The 17,505-nt window shown below is 39.0% G+C and overlaps 1 protein-coding gene across 18 annotated transcripts in view; it reads right to left on the minus strand.

Moving 5' to 3' along the window:
* The window catches only part of LOC117327783 (collagen alpha-1(XIII) chain-like), a 140,788-nt gene that overhangs the window by 68,488 nt on the left and 54,795 nt on the right, over positions 1-17,505 (minus strand). For 16 of the 18 annotated variants that reach the window (XM_033885069.1, XM_033885025.1, XM_033885010.1 and 13 more), the window contains exons 4-7: positions 12,513-12,539; positions 12,078-12,131; positions 3,844-3,867; positions 3,535-3,570 (exon numbers count right to left, since the gene is read on the minus strand). In XM_033885069.1, the coding sequence (XP_033740960.1) occupies positions 3,535-3,570; positions 3,844-3,867; positions 12,078-12,131; positions 12,513-12,539 (141 nt within the window). The remainder of the gene's footprint in view (positions 1-3,534; positions 3,571-3,843; positions 3,868-12,077; positions 12,132-12,512; positions 12,540-17,505) is intronic. The other 2 variants (XM_033885017.1, XM_033885054.1) reach the window with 1 other exon arrangement.

Genomic DNA, 17,505 nt, shown 5'->3' on the forward strand with positions numbered 1-17,505 from the left:
TTACCACTATCAGTAGTCTGGCCTTACCACTATCAGTAGTCTGAGGACCAATTTAGGCCTTACCACTATCAGTAGTCTGGCCTTACCACTATCAGTAGTCTGGCCTTACCACTATCAGTAGTCTGAGGACCAATTTAGGCCTTACCACTGTCAGTAGTCTGAGGACCAATTTAGGCCTTACCACTGTCAGTAGTCTGGCCTTACCACTATCAGTAGTCTGGCCTTACCACTATCAGTAGTCTGAGGACCAATTTAGGCCTTACCACTATCAGTAGTCTGGCCTTACCACTATCAGTAGTCTGGCCTTACCAATATCAGTAGTCTGAGGACCAATTTAGGCCTTACCACTGTCAGTAGTCTGAGGACCAATTTAGGCCTTACCACTATCAGTAGTCTGAGGACCAATTTAGGCCTTACCACTATCAGTAGTCTGAGGACCAATATAGGCCTTACCACTATCAGTAGTCTGAGGACCAATATAGGCCTTACCACTATCAGTAGTCTGATGACCAATTTAGGCCTTACCACTATCAGTAGTCTGGCCTTACCACTATCAGTAGTCTGGCCTTACCACTATCAGTAGTCTGGCCTTACCACTATCAGTAGTCTGAGGACCAATTTAGGCCTTACCACTGTCAGTAGTCTGGCCTTACCACTATCAGTAGTCTGGCCTTACCACTATCAGTAGTCTGAGGACCAATTTAGGCCTTACCACTATCAGTAGTCTGGCCTTACCACTATCAGTAGTCTGGCCTTACCACTATCAGTAGTCTGAGGACCAATTTAGGCCTTACCACTGTCAGTAGTCTGAGGACCAATTTAGGCCTTACCACTGTCAGTAGTCTGGCCTTACCACTATCAGTAGTCTGGCCTTACCACTATCAGTAGTCTGAGGACCAATTTAGGCCTTACCACTGTCAGTAGTCTGGCCTTACCACTATCAGTAGTCTGAGGACCAATTTAGGCCTAACCACTATCAGTAGTCTGGCCTTACCACTATCAGTAGTCTGGCCTTACCACTATCAGTAGTCTGAGGACCAATTTAGGCCTTACCACTGTCAGTAGTCTGAGGACCAATTTAGGCCTTACCACTGTCAGTAGTCTGGCCTTACCACTATCAGTAGTCTGGCCTTACCACTATCAGTAGTCTGAGGACCAATTTAGGCCTTACCACTGTCAGTAGTCTGAGGACCAATTTAGGCCTTACCACTATCAGTAGTCTGAGGACCAATTTAGGCCTTACCACTATCAGTAGTCTGAGGACCAATTTAGGCCTTACCACTATCAGTAGTCTGAGGACCAATATAGGCCTTACCACTATCAGTAGTCTGAGGACCAATATAGGCCTTACCACTATCAGTAGTCTGATGACCAATTTAGGCCTTACCACTATCAGTAGTCTGGCCTTACCACTATCAGTAGTCTGGCCTTACCACTATCAGTAGTCTGGCCTTACCACTATCAGTAGTCTGAGGACCAATTTAGGCCTTACCACTATCAGTAGTCTGGCCTTACCACTATCAGTAGTCTGGCCTTACCATTATCAGTAGTCTGAGGACCAATTTAGGCCTTACCACTGTCAGTAGTCTGAGGACCAATTTAGGCCTTACCACTATCAGTAGTCTGAGGACCAATTTAGGCCTTACCACTATCAGTAGTCTGAGGACCAATATAGGCCTTACCACTATCAGTAGTCTGAGGACCAATATAGGCCTTACCACTATCAGTAGTCTGATGACCAATTTAGGCCTTACCACTATCAGTAGTCTGAGGACTAATTTAGGCCTTACCACTATCAGTAGTCTGGCCTTACCACTGTCAGTAGTCTGAGGACCAATTTAGGGCTTACCACTATCAGTAGTCTAAGGACCAATTTAGGCCTTACCACTATCAGTAGTCTGAGATCCAATTAAGGCCTTACAAATATCAGTAGTCTGAGGACCAATTAGGCCTTACCACTATCAGTAGTCTGAGGACCGATTAGGCCTTACCACTATCAGTATTCTGAGGACTAATTAAGGCCTTACCACTATCAGTAGTCTGAGGACCAATTTAGGCCTTACCACTATCAGTAATCTGAGGACCGATTTAGGCCTTACCACTATCAGTAGTCTGAGGACCAATTTAGGCCTTACCAGTATCAGTAGTCTGAGGACCGATTTAGGCCTTACCACTATCAGTAGTCTGAGGACCAATTTAGGCCTCACCACTATCAGTAGTCTGAGGACCAATTTAGGCCGTACCACTATCAGTAATCTGAGGATCAATTTAGGCCTTACCACTATCAGTAGTCTGAGGACCAATTTAGGCCTCACCACTATCAGTAGTCTGAGGACCAATTTAGGCCTTACCACTATCAGTAGTCTGAGGACCAATTTAGGCCTTACCACTATCAGTAGTCTGAGGACCGATTTAGACCTTAACGGATCAGTAGTCTGAGGACCAAATTAGGCTTTACCACTATCAGTAGTCTGAGGACCGATTTAGGCCTTACTACTATCAGTAGTCTGATGACCGATTAGGCCTTACCACTATCAGTAGTCTGAGGACCAATTAGGCCTTACCACTATCTGTAGTCTGAGGACCAATTTAGGCCTTACCACTATCAGTAGTCTGAGGACCAAATTAGGCCTTACCACTATCAGTAGTCTGAGGACCAATTTAGGCCTTACCACTATCAGTAGTCTGAGGACCAATTTAGACCTTAACAGATCAGTAGTCTGAGGACCAAATAAGGCCTTACCACTATCAGTAGTCTGAGGACCGATTTAGGCCTTACCACTATCAGTAGTCTGATGACCAATTTAGGCCTTACAACTATCAGTAGTCTGAGGACTAATTAGGCCTTACCACTATCAGTAGTCTGAGGACCAATTAGGCCTTACCACTATCAGTAGTCTGAGGACCGATTAGGCCTTACCACTATCAGTAGTCTGAGGATCAATTTAGGCCTTACCACTATCAGTAGTCTGAGGACCAATTTAGGCCTTAACGGATCAGTAGTCTGAGGACCAAATTAGGCCTTACCACTATCAGTAGTCTGAGGATCAATTTAGGCCTTACCACTATCAGTAGTCTGAGGACCAATTTAGGCCTTACCACTATCAGTAGTCGGAGGACCAATTTAGGCCTTACCACTATCAGTAGTCGGAGGACCGATTAGGCCTTACCACTATCAGTAGTCTGAGGACCAATTTAGGCCTCACCACTATCAGTAGTCTGAGGACCAATTTAGGCCTTACCACTATCAGTAGTCTGAGGACCAATTTAGGCCTTACCACTATCAGTAGTCTGAGGACCAATTTAGGCCTTACCACTATCAGTAGTCTGAGGACCAATTAAGGCCTTACCACTATCAGTAGTCTGAAGACCAATTTAGGCCTTACCACTATCAGTAGTCTGAGGACCGATTTAGGCCTTACCAGTATCGGAAAAAAAAGGACCAAGAATAGGAATGTAAATTTGCTATAAGACTTCATTGATATATTAAAATAATAATGGATTGGAGAGTGGGGATGCTGTTCTGATACATACCTTCTCTCCCTTGAGTCCAGGTACACCTTGAGGACCCTACAAAATTAAGTTTATTATGATTATAAACATTTCAAAATAATGGTTAGCATTTATATCATTGTTGCCGTTTGTCCTTTTTTCTTGTTTTCTTTTTCTGTGAAGTTATCTACAAGTAGGACCTATACAAGCATGAGGAAAAGCCAACTCACAGAAACCAGTCAGATAGTAATTATTTGGCATTACATTTAATATCCCAAATATTAGGTTATGTCAATCAAAATTAGAACAGTTCTAGATATAAAGGAGGTTCCTTCTGGCTGGTGTACTTACTTGATTTCCCTCGCTTATTGGTCCCTGAAATAAACAAGCAGTATAATTATAATGACTCAGAATGTTAATTAATCTCCAACATACAACCTGTATCACATCTCAGCATTCTACACCTCAGTAAATATTTAGTATAGCCTCCTTGCTCTTCATCACAAAATAAATTAAAGACACTCTACACCAATAAAATCTATGTTGCAATGTGGAATTCCTCCTATTCTCTGATGAGATACAGCACCAAACCATATTACTGATATCCTGGCTTCAATATCCATAGTCGTATACCACATGTAACAACCTCGAAAATCAAATAGGCAGTAGAATGAGATTTTAATTATTAGAACTCCCACGGTACCCCAAACAAGTTTATCTGGTGTTATGGAATCACGCAAATATCAACATGATGAAACAAACTATTTATGTATATGCAGCATTGTATACTTTTGTATACTTTTGTATACTGCAAAATTTTGGTAATGACTCTAAATTATAAATATTGTTCCTGATACTTTAGGATACAGAAATGTTGTTAAACCTACATATCGTCCTGATGCCAGGGCAATAACTGTATGCCTAGTTCTGAGTCAATCAACCCCAATCGAGCTAAATAGTTAAGAGATTGTATCTTAGTTTTAAATTCTTAAGCAATTAGTGATCATTTACAGTAGGAAAAAAAAGGTTTGCATCAATGTACAAAAGGTGAGAATATGGCAGACTACCATGTACCACAAAAATCCCATGTCTCTATGTATAATTAACATTTGTCAATTTTCTAATAAATGTACCACAAAAATCCCATTTCTATACAAATTAACATTTGTCAATTATCAACTGTAACACAAAAATCACATGTCTTTATATAATGTATAATTATGTCTATTCAGGCCACACATTTAAAGAGGCTTGCCCGCAGAGAGATCAGAAAAATTGACTAATAGAAAAAGATTTTTTACACATGACAGATTGTTGGAATTGTTGAGTTTTTCATTTTATTTTCCTCTAAAAATGCTGAAAAGTGATATTAAAACCTCATTTTTTAAATATTATTTATTTAATCGCAACCCGCAATAAGTCCCCGCTATAAAGTGCACAGTGCCGCACAGTGATAACTTCAAAGGCAGCGGCGATTTACAAAGAAGATTTGCCGTTATATTCCATACATTTCCCTCTCAGGTTGAGTTTTAAAACGTCTTTTAAATACATATTCTGTAATTGTTTTCAAGAAATAAAGTCGGAAAGCCTCTAATTTTGTCACATAGAAACGTGTACTGAAGTTTATTTAGTGATCGGAGACGTGCCGTTTACCGGTCCGTCTGCGGGTAAGCCTCTTTAAGTTCCCTATGTAACAAAATTAATTGTATATGAAACTCTATAAAAAAAGTCACCTGTCTATAAAGGCCTCTTTTCTCGGTTCCCGTGAATGGCCTTTATATACAGGTTTGACTGTACATTTCGAGTATATAAATCTTAAATAATAAATCCAGCACCAGTAAGGAAGTGCTATATGATGTTAACAGCAGACTTAAAGCAAGGTTACAGTATATGTGATGGCCATGCAGTAGATACATTACTACTTTTGGTAATTAGATGTTGTGGACATTCATACAATAATGAATTATAAAACTAGGGTCCATCCCACCTCAAATAAACGACACGCGATACTTATTATACCCAACCCCTGAAATCTAAAATCTTCAGCACAATACAGCTCTATCATGTTACAATATCCAGATAGAATAAATACTGGTCTCAAAGGTAGTATCTTGATCCATTCATATCCTCAAAATCAACACTGACCTGAAGCCAGTATCCTTTATCAATTGCCTCGTTTATTGTGTCAGAGTATCTGTTCCATAATTAAACACTGTCAGATTAGCGAGTAGTGTGTCATTCATACTGTCAGAGTAGCGGGTAGTGTGTCATTCATACTGTCAGAGTAGCGAGTAGTGTGTCATTCATACTGTCAGAGTAGCGAGTAGTGTGTCATTCATACTGTCAGATTGGCGGGTAATGTGTCATTCATACTGTCAGATTGGCGGGTAGTGTGTCATTCATACTTTCAGAGTAGCGGGTAATGTGTCATTCATACTGTCAGAGTAGCAAGTAGTGTGTCATTCATACTGTCAGAGTAGCGAGTAGTGTGTCATTCATACTGTCAGATTGGCGGGTAATGTGTCATTCATACTGTCAGAGTAGCAAGTAGTGTGTCATTCATACTGTCAGAGTAGCGAGTAGTGTGTCATTCATACTGTCAGAATAGCGAGTAGTATGTCATTCATACTGTCAGAGTAGCGAGTAGTGTGTCATTCATACTGTCAGATTGGCGGGTAGTTTGTCATTCATACTGTCAGAGTAGCAAGTAGTATGTCATTCATACTGTCAGAGTAGCGAGTAGTGTGTCATTCATACTGTCAGAGTAGCGAGTAGTGTGTCATTCATACTGTCAGAGTAGCGAGTAGTGTGTCATTCATACTGTCAGAGTGGCGAGTAGTGTGTCATTCATACTGTCAGATTGGCGGGTAGTGTGTCATTCATACTGTCAGAGTAGCGGGTAGTGTGTCATTCATACTGTCAGAGTAGCGGGTAGTGTGTCATTCATACTGTCAGAGTAGCGGGTAGTGTGTCATTCATACTGTCAGAGTAGCGAGTAGTGTGTCATTCATACTGTCAGAGTAGCGGGTAGTGTGTCATTCATACTGTCAGAGTAGCGAGTAGTGTGTCATTCATACTGTCAGAGTAGCGAGTAGTGTGTCATTCATACTGTCAGATTGGCGGGTAGTGTGTCATTCATACTGTCAGAGTAGCGGGTAGTGTGTCATTCATACTGTCAGAGTAGCGAGTAGTGTGTCATTCATACTGTCAGAGTAGCGGGTAGTGTGTCATTCATACTGTCAGAGTAGCGAGTAGTGTGTCATTCATACTGTCAGAGTAGCGAGTAGTGTGTCATTCATACTGTCAGAGTAGCGAGTAGTGTGTCATTCATACTGTCAGAGTAGCGAGTAGTGTGTCATTCATACTGTCAGAGTAGCGAGTAGTGTGTCATTCATACTGTCAGAGTAGCGAGTAGTGTGTCATTCATACTGTCAGAGTAGCGAGTAGTGTGTCATTCATACTGTCAGAGTAGCGAGTAGTGTGTCATTCATACTGTCAGAGTAGCGAGTAGTGTGTCATTCATACTGTCAGAGTAGCGAGTAGTGTGTCATTCATACTGTCAGAGTAGCGGGTAGTGTGTCATTCATACTGTCAGAGTAGCGAGTAGTGTGTCATTCATACTGTCAGAGTAGCGAGTAGTGTGTCATTCATACTGTCAGAGTAGTAGGTAGTGTGTCATTCATACTGTCAGAGTAGCGGGTAGTGTGTCATTCATACTGTCAGAGTAGCGAGTAGTGTGTCATTCATACTGTCAGAGTAGCGAGTAGTGTGTCATTCATACTGTCAGAGTAGCGAGTAGTGTGTCATTCATACTGTCAGAGTAGCGAGTAGTGTGTCATTCATACTGTCAGAGTAGCGAGTAGTGTGTCATTCATACTGTCAGAGTAGCGGGTAGTGTGTCATTCATACTGTCAGAGTAGCGAGTAGTGTGTCATTCATACTGTCAGAGTAGCGGGTAGTGTGTCATTCATACTGTCAGAGTAGCGGGTAGTGTGTCATTCATACTGTCAGAGTAGCGAGTAGTGTGTCATTCATACTGTCAGATTGGCGGGTAGTTTGTCATTCATACTGTCAGAGTAGCGAGTAGTGTGTCATTCATACTGTCAGAGTAGCGAGTAGTGTGTCATTCATACTGTCAGAGTAGCGGGTAGTGTGTCATTCATACTGTCAGAGTAGCGAGTAGTGTGTCATTCATACTGTCAGAGTAGCGGGTAGTGTGTCATTCATACTGTCAGATTGGCGGGTAGTGTGTCATTCATACTGTCAGAGTAGCGAGTAGTGTGTCATTCATACTGTCAGAGTAGCGAGTAGTGTGTCATTCATACTGTCAGAGTAGCGAGTAGTGTGTCATTCATACTGTCAGAGTAGCGGGTAGTGTGTCATTCATACTGTCAGAGTAGCGAGTAGTGTGTCATTCATACTGTCAGAATAGTGAGTAGTGTGTCATTCATACTGTCAGAATAGTGAGTAGTGTGTCATTCATACTGTCAGAATAGTGAGTAGTGTGTCATTCATACTGTCAGAATAGTGAGTAGTGTGTCATTCATACTGTCAGAATAGTGAGTAGTGTGTCATTCATACTGTCAGAGTAGTGAGTAGTGTGTCATTCATACTGTCAGAGTAGCGAGTAGTGTGTCATTCATACTGTCAGAATAGTGAGTAGTGTGTCATTCATACTGTCAGAATAGTGAGTAGTGTGTCATTCATACTGTCAGAATAGTGAGTAGTGTGTCATTCATACTGTCAGAATAGTGAGTAGTGTGTCATTCATACTGTCAGAGTAGTAGGTAGTGTGTCATTCATACTGTCAGAGTAGCGAGTAGTGTGTCATTCATACTGTCAGATTGGCGGGTAATGTGTCATTCATACTGTCAGAATAGTGAGTAGTGTGTCATTCATACTGTCAGAATAGTGAGTAGTGTGTCATTCATACTGTCAGAATAGTGAGTAGTGTGTCATTCATACTGTCAGAATAGTGAGTAGTGTGTCATTCATACTGTCAGAGTAGTAGGTAGTGTGTCATTCATACTGTCAGAGTAGCGAGTAGTGTGTCATTCATACTGTCAGAGTAGTGGGTAGTGTGTCATTCATACTGTCAGAGTAGCGAGTAGTGTGTCATTCATACTGTCAGAGTAGTGGGTAGTGTGTCATTCATACTGTCAGAGTAGTGGGTAGTGTGTCATTCATACTGTCAGAGTAGTGGGTAGTGTGTCATTCATACTGTCAGAGTAGAGGGTAGTGTGTCATTCATACTGTCAGAGTAGTGGGTAGTGTGTCATTCATACTGTCAGAGTAGTGGGTAGTGTGTCATTCATACTGTCAGAGTAGAGGGTAGTGTGTCATTCATACTGTCAGAGTAGTAGGTAGTGTGTCATTCATACTGTCAGAGTAGTGAGTAGTGTGTCATTCATACTGTCAGAATCAACACTGCTCTAAAAGGTAGCATATTTTGTTAATTGTTTCAGTCACACTCTCAGAGTAATGTGTAGTGTTGTTCTATTCATATTCCTGAAATAAACAATGATCTGAATAAAATAATATCATACTACCTATAGTCTAGAATATCGTTAATGGTGACGGAATATGCCTTGTAATATCAGACTATCAGAACATTTCGTGGGCACCATGCTTTGATGATAAACAACATTTATAATCGTGGCACAAATCTGTGAAATTGATGAATCAGAGAGGCAGCCATTCAATTTCAGAATTTCAGAGAAGTGGAAGTGTCACAGGCAAGGCAACAGAAGACATCATCATACAAGCAAGAAAGCACTTTCACGGGGGCACTGCAAGACACAGGCTATGTCTTTGACCTTTAACCTCCAGAATGAAGCAATCCCATGCAAATGATATTAACAAGGTGATCCCGATAGGTCACCTTTAAGGAAAAAGAAAGTATATAAATGACAGATGAAATGAAAAGTATGGAAGGTGCCACTGCAGGACGACAGATAAATGATTGTGTTGTTGAGAGGTATTGTGAGACAATGTATGAATGATTGTGTTGTTGAGAGGTATTGTGAGACAATGTATGAATGATTGTGTTGTTGAGAGGTATTGTGAGACAGTGTATGAATGATTGTGTTGTTGAGAGGTATTGTGAGACAATGTATGAATGGTTGTGTTGTTGAGAGGTATTGTTAGACAATGTATGAATGATTGTGTTGTTGAGAGGTATTGTGAGACAGTTTGTGAGTGATTGTGTTGTTGAGAGGTATTGTGAGACAATGTATGAATGGTTGTGTTGTTGAGAGGTATTGTGAGACAATGTATGAATGATTGTGTTGTTGAGAGGTATTGTGATACAGTGTATGAATAATTGTGTCGTTGAGAGGTATTGTGATACAGTTTGTGAATGATTGTGTTGTTGAGAGGTATTGTGAGACAATGTATGAATGGTTGTGTTGTTGAGAGGTATTGTGAGACAGTGTATGAATGATTGTGTTGTTGAGAGGTATTGTGATACAGTGTATGAATGATTGTGTTGTTGAGAGGTATTGTGATACAGTGTATGAATGATTGTGTCGTTGAGAGGTATTGTGATACAGTTTGTGAATGATTGTGTTGTTGAAAGGTATCTAGAGACAGTTTGTGAATGATTGTGTTGTTGAGAGGTATTGTGAGACAATGTATGAATGATTGTGTTGTTGAGAGGTATTGTGATACAGTGTATGAATGATTGTGTTGTTGAGAGGTATTGTGATACAGTGTATGAATGATTGTGTCGTTGAGAGGTATTGTGATACAGTTTGTGAATGATTGTGTTGTTGAGAGGTATCTAGAGACAGTTTGTGAATGATTGTGTTGTTGAGAGGTATTGTGATACAGTTTGTGAATGATTGTGTTGTTGAGAGGTATTGTGAGACAATGTATGAATGATTGTGTTGTAGAGAGGTATTGTGAGACAGTTTGTGAATGATTGTGTTGTTGAGAGGTATTGTGAGACAATGTATGAATGATTGTGTTGTAGAGAGGTATTGTGAGACAATGTATGAATGATTGTGTTGTAGAGAGGTATTGTGAGACAGTTTGTGAATGATTGTGTTGTTGAGAGGTATTGTGAGACAGTTTTTGAATGATTGTGTTGTTGAGAGGTATCTAGAGACAGTTTGTGAACGATTGTGTTGTTGAGAGGTATTGTGAGACAATGTATGAATGATTGTGTTGTTGAGAGGTATTGTGAGACATTGTATGAATGATTGTGTTGTTGAGAGGTATCGTGAGACAGTGTATGAATCATTGTGTTGTTGAGAGGTATTGTGAGACAGTTTGTGAATGATTGTGTTGTTGAGAGGTATTGTGAGACAATGTATGAATGATTGTGTTGTTGAGAGGTATTGTGAGACAATGTATGAATGATTGTGTTGTTGAGAGGTATTGTGAGACAGTTTGTGAATGATTGTTTTGTTGAGAGGTATTGTGATACAGTTTGTGAATGATTGTGTTGTTTAGAGGTATCGTGAGACAATGTATGAATGATTGTGTTGTTGAGAGGTATTGTGGGACAGTTTGTGAATGATTGTGTTGTTGAGAGGTATCGTGAGACAATGTATGAATAATTGTGTTGTTGAGAGGTATTGTGAGACAATGTATGAATGATTGTGTTGTGGAGAGGCATTGTGAGACAATGTATGAATGATTGTGTTGTTGAGAGGTATTGTGAGACAGTTTGTGAATGATTGTGTTGTTGAGAGGTATCGTGAGACAATGTATGAATGATTGTGTTGTTGAGAGGTATTGTGAGACAGTTTGTGAATGATTGTGTTGTTGAGAGGTATTGTGGGACAGTTTGTGAATGATTGTGTTGTTGAGAGGTATCGTGAGACAATGTATGAATGATTGTGTTGTTGAGAGGTATTGTGAGACAATGTATGAACGATTGTGTTGTTGAGAGGTATTGTGAGACAGTTTGTGAATGATTGTGTTGTTGAGAGGTATCGTGAGACAATGTATGAATGATTGTGTTGTTGAGAGGTATTGTGAGACAATGTATGAACGATTGTGTTGTTGAGAGGTATTGTGATACAGTGTATGAATGATTGTGTTGTTGAGAGGTATTGTGAGACAATGTATGAATGATTGTGTTGTTGAGAGGTATTGTGAGACAATGTATGAATGATTGTGTTGTTGAGAGGTATTGTGAGACAGTTTGTGAATGATTGTGGGCATAGAGTATTTTAAAGACTGGCACCATCATCGAACAGACTGTCAACATCACATACATTGTTGTACATCCAAATTTCATTGGTACATTAAATCCTGTTAAGCCTCCTTAAAAACATTAGTTGGACAATTATACAAAGTCCTTAAAGGTCAATAACAAAATCAAAATAGAGATCAACCTCCCTTTGATTTCAATAGACACCAACAGATTGTGACACAGTAATAGGATGTGGAATGTACACACAGTTGACACCACACCTGGGTAATTTACCTTATATATATCATCAAACTCATGCATGAATTACAAAAGTTTGTAGGAAGATCATGCAATGAATTCATCCAAAATCAAAGGTAGGCAAAGCAGAGATGGATCAACTGGGGTCAAGTGGGGAAACAAAACACATAGACCAATGACAAACCGGGAATCCAGCGTAACCACGGAAACCCATAGGTCCTCTGCTGCCCTTATATCCCTGGAAAGGAAAGTTACAATGTCATTGTGATGACATGAAGTCAAACCCAAACACAATATGAGACTATAATGAACCATTTAACTTCTATTATTAACTTTGGTCTGTGGCATATATATGGTACACTAACCAAACTTCATACTTTAAACAAGGCTAAGTAACTGAAGGGGAAACAAAATATCCATCAAATGAGAAATTGTAAACCTGCCCTTGAGGGAGGGTTGATAGATAGTAAAAACAAAATGATTTTGATATATTCTCTTAAAGATGGATTCAAATTAATCAAATGTCACATGTGACTGGATTTGAGAAACCATGCTAAGTCAGAGAGAATAAGTTAACAACTCATTGTGATCATGTTTTCTGTGAACATGCAGGTACTACCTTGATCCCCTTCATGCCCGGATAACCCTGAAATTAAGTGAAGTGGCTGTTAATGACATGAAGTAGGATAAGTGACTGTCACTAATCATGTACAACTAGAACTGTAAGCCAATGGCTAACTAATACCCCGTCCCCCACTCCTCAATACAACCATGGCAACAATAGATACATTGGTTTAGAAAATAGCATCCTTGTATTTATATACCAATTTTTTAGCGAAATGAGACAATATCTCAATTTTGACCAATCAGAAGCCTCCATTATTTTTTCAGAGAATGGTTCTGGAAACACCTAATGTCTTAAATAAAAGACTTTTTTTTTTATTTAAAAAAAAAAAATTTCACCACTTAAGTAAATTTGAATAAATCTGATATAAGGACTGATGAGATATCAGTTAATACCAAAACCTGTGTATAGTGACTTGGATACTATAACAGCCACAATCACACACTCCACCCTCATCCCCCCAAAAAACCCCAAACAAACAAAAAACAAAACCTACAAGCTCATCTGCACATGGTCCATAACATCATTGAAATTGGTTAAAGTTTGTAGTCCAGACTAAATATCAAAGAGCTTCTTATGGTTACCATGGCAACCAAAAGACATCTATCCTTTTTGAAAATAGTACCATTATATTTTCCGTCCCTCAACACCTTTTTTCTTAATTTTCAGCTTAATCAGACAATATTTCAATGGTGACAAATCCTTAAAACCTTTATATACCAATTCTCAGCTAATTGAGACAATATTTCAATTTTTACCAATCAGAAGCTTCCATTATGTTTCATAGTAATAGTTCTGGAAAGACCTGATGTCTGACCTGATATCAATAAGTAACACCACTTGACTGTTCAAATAAAACAGGTTTAAGGACTGATGAGATATTGGCCATTACACAAAACCTGTTTATAGTGACCTGGTTACGATGATAACTAAAATTTCTGAGAAAAGCCTGCATGTACATCTTCACATATTCCCTAACATTCCTGTGAATTGGTGAAGTACTTTTGGATGAGAAGTCCAGGACAAAATATGCCTAACTTAGTGGCATGAAGGGCAGTAACTCTAGTGAACAAGAGACAAACAAGGACTTAATCCCAGGAGGAGCAGGCGGTACAAAATGGATGGACACACACACACGCTAATTCAGTATTACCCTCCCCACCAAACTTCATTGCAAGGGGTATAAAAACAAGAGGCCCATGGGCCTTAACAGTCACCCGAGTTTTGATATATTATAGCCTATTTGACCCCTGGAACATTTGAACAGACTTGGTAGCCCTTCATTCCAGAATGCTATAAACAAAATATCAGGTCTCTGGGTGCTTGGTTATCAGAAAGAAGTTGTTTAAAGGTTTTAGCAGTAGTCCTTCATCCCAGCATGTTACAAACCCAATATCAGGTCTCTAGGCCTGTTGGAAGAAGTTAAAAATGTAAATTGTTTACGATGCACGACGGATGATGCACGCCGCACGACGCCAGAAAAAAGACAATCTCAATAGGTCAACTGAGACTTTGTCTCGGGAGACCTAATAAAGCGCAAAGGGAATGACAATGTAAGTGTCTGACAAGGACACTGCGACACACCGACACTTCAAACCAATATCTCCATGTGGCATACACCACAAACTAATACCTCCATGTGGCATCACAACAAACTAATACCTCAATGTGGCATATACCACAAACTAATACCTCAATGTGGCATATACCACAAACTAATACCTCAATGTGGCATATACCACAAACTAATATCTCAATGTGGCATACACCACAAACTAATACCTCAATGTGGCATATACCACAAACTAATACCTCAATGTGGCATATACCACAAACTAATATCTCAATGTGGCATACACCACAAACTAATACCTCAATGTGGCATACACCACAAACTAATACCTCAATGTGGCATCACCTCAAACTAATACCTCAATGTGGCATCACCACAAACTAAAACCTCAATGTGACATATACCACAAACTAATACCTCAATGTGGCATAAACCACAAACTAATACCTCAATGTGGCATATACCACAAACTAATATCTCAATGTGGCATACACCACAAACTAATACCTCAATGCGGCATACACCACAAACTAATACCTCAATGTGGCATCACCTCAAACTAATACCTCAATGTGGCATCACCACAAACTAAAACCTCAATGTGACATATACCACAAACTAATACCTCAATGTGGCATATACCACAAACTAATACCTCAATGTGGCATATACCACAAACTAATACCTCAATGTGGCATATACCACAAACTACTGTAAACGTACTTATATTAGCGCACTCATATTTTCGCGCAAACCACCACCAGCGACATATTCGCGCAATCATGAATTAGCGCATCGACGCTTTTCTGGAATCGACTATACTTTGGGAAAACACCCTGTTACTAAAAATAGATTTGTACATTGTCAGCGATAGGGCCTGGGAGGTCGCACTGACTACAGTTTAATTGTAAGTTGTTTTTACTGAATAAATCTATAGATACATTGTATACTAGTTGTATTGGTGTGTTTGGTCAGTTTATAACTATCCATCATGCTGAAACGATGGTAAATATCCGCTGTGGATTCGCCACCTCCGTCGTCGATGTTACCCGATCCACCGTTAGCAAACTGTCAGGCCGATGCAGAAAATATCGTATTAGCCAACGATAAGATTACCAAAACTCCACCAAGTTCTCAAAAAAGAAAACGTGTATTCGGTATGTCCCTGCATCTTGTACGGGGGACTTACAACCGTTAGACGTTTCCCGAAACGATGACTTTAAAAGATCTGTAAAAACGTGTTTTCAAAACTGGTACGCGGACAGTATGGATGGTTTGCTCAAGACTGGTGGACCGATCGATTCAGTAAATGTGGATCTCAAGCTTACCACCCTGAAACCCCTCCATGCTGGTTGGATGGTTTCGTCCTTTCAGTCGGTGAAGAAAGATGCAGTCATGCGTGGTTGGGACAAAAGCGGCATACTGGGAGCTATTCATAAAATCCGTGACTGAACTGTAGGCCCTATAGCCTTGCGGCTTATACCCTAATTACTGCCATATGAACTGTTAACAGAGACAGTGTTTGCGTAGTGTTGTATTTATTATTTTGTGTTTTTGTGAATAAAATAAACATCGATTGATAAGCATTGTACGTTGTGTTTGATGTCAAATAACTGGTTCACACCACGGGAGATAGATCGTATTGGATTACTAGCAAAACATAGCTAGTTATTTCACGTAATGTATGCACACTTACTAGATACAAAATTTAGCGCTGCACATAAATTCGCGCACTAATGCTAGCGCGAAAAGCGCTAAAATATGATTACCGCTAAAATAAGTACGTTTACAGTAATACCTCCATGTCGCATACACCACAAACCATTACCTCTACATGGCATTCACCACAAACCATTATCTCCATGTGGCATACACCTCAAACCAAATACCTCAATAAGGTATACACCACAAATCATTACCTAAAATGTGGCATCACTACAAACTGACAGGTATCACCAGGTGTAGGGTACAAATCATTATATGTCAAATAAATAGACAAATGTTTTCATCACAACAATCACTCTTCAAAATGTTGTAACAATATGTATCCCCAAAAAGATATGCTCTTTGAACTTGGCCTAAGAGCCTCTCCATATGATCTTGACCTTTGAGCCTATCTATATGACATTGAACTTACAACATGTACATATGGCATTGACCTTATAACATATTTATTTGACCTTGACCACGTATTAGTACAATCTGGAAAATAGTGATAACAAAACTTTTGATTGGAAATTTAAGCCAGCTGTATTGAGACCATACTATTTATACCAAGGACCAAAAGCATAACCAAGAGATCACAGCTAAATGGTGTTTTAACAAGCTTACCATTGTATGGAACCATAGAATAAACCACAGTATGGAACCCATAAAATAAACCACAGTATGGAACCATAAATTAAACCACAGTATGGAACATAAAATAAACCATTGTATGGAACCATAAAATAAACCACATTATGGAACCATAAAATAAACCACAGTATGGAACCATAAATTAAACCATTGTATGGAACCATAAAATAAACCACAGTATGGAACCATAAATTAAACCACTATATGGAACCATAAAATAAACCACAGTATGGAACCATAAATTAAACCACAGTATGGAACCATAAAATAAACCATTGTATGGAACCATAAAATAAACCATTGTATGGAACCATAAATTAAACCACAGTATGGAACCATAAAATAAACCACAGTATAGAACCATAAAATAAACCACAGTATGGAACCATAAAATAAACCATTGTATGAAACCATAAAATAAACCACAGTATGGAACCATAAAATAAACCACATTATTGAACCATAAAATAAACTACAGTATGGAACCATAAAATAAACCATTGTATGGAACCATAAATTAAACCGTTGTATGGAACCTTAAAATAAACCATTGTATGGAACCATAAATTAAACCACAGTATGGAACCATAAAATAAACCATTGTATGGAACCTTAAATTAAACCATTGTATGGAACCATAAAATAAACCATTGTATGGAACCATAAAATAAACCACAGTATGGAACCATAAAATAAACCATTGTATGGAACCATAAAATAAACCATTGTACGGAACCCATAAAATAAACCACAGTATGGAACCATAAAATAAACCATTGTATGGAACCATAAAATAAACCATTGTATGGAACCATAAATTAAACCACAGTATGGCACCATAAAATAAACCACATTATTGAACCATAAAATAAACTACAGTATGGAACCATAAAATAAACCATTGTATGGAACCATAAATTAAACCATTGTATGGAACCATAAAATAAACCATTGTATGGAACCATAAATTAAACCACAGTATGGAACCATAAAATAAACCATTGTATGGAACCTTAAATTAAACCATTGTATGGAACCATAAAATAAACCATTGTA

The sequence above is a fragment of the Pecten maximus genome, chromosome 1 (assembly GCF_902652985.1).
Source record: "Pecten maximus chromosome 1, xPecMax1.1, whole genome shotgun sequence".
NCBI lineage: Eukaryota > Metazoa > Mollusca > Bivalvia > Pectinida > Pectinidae > Pecten > Pecten maximus.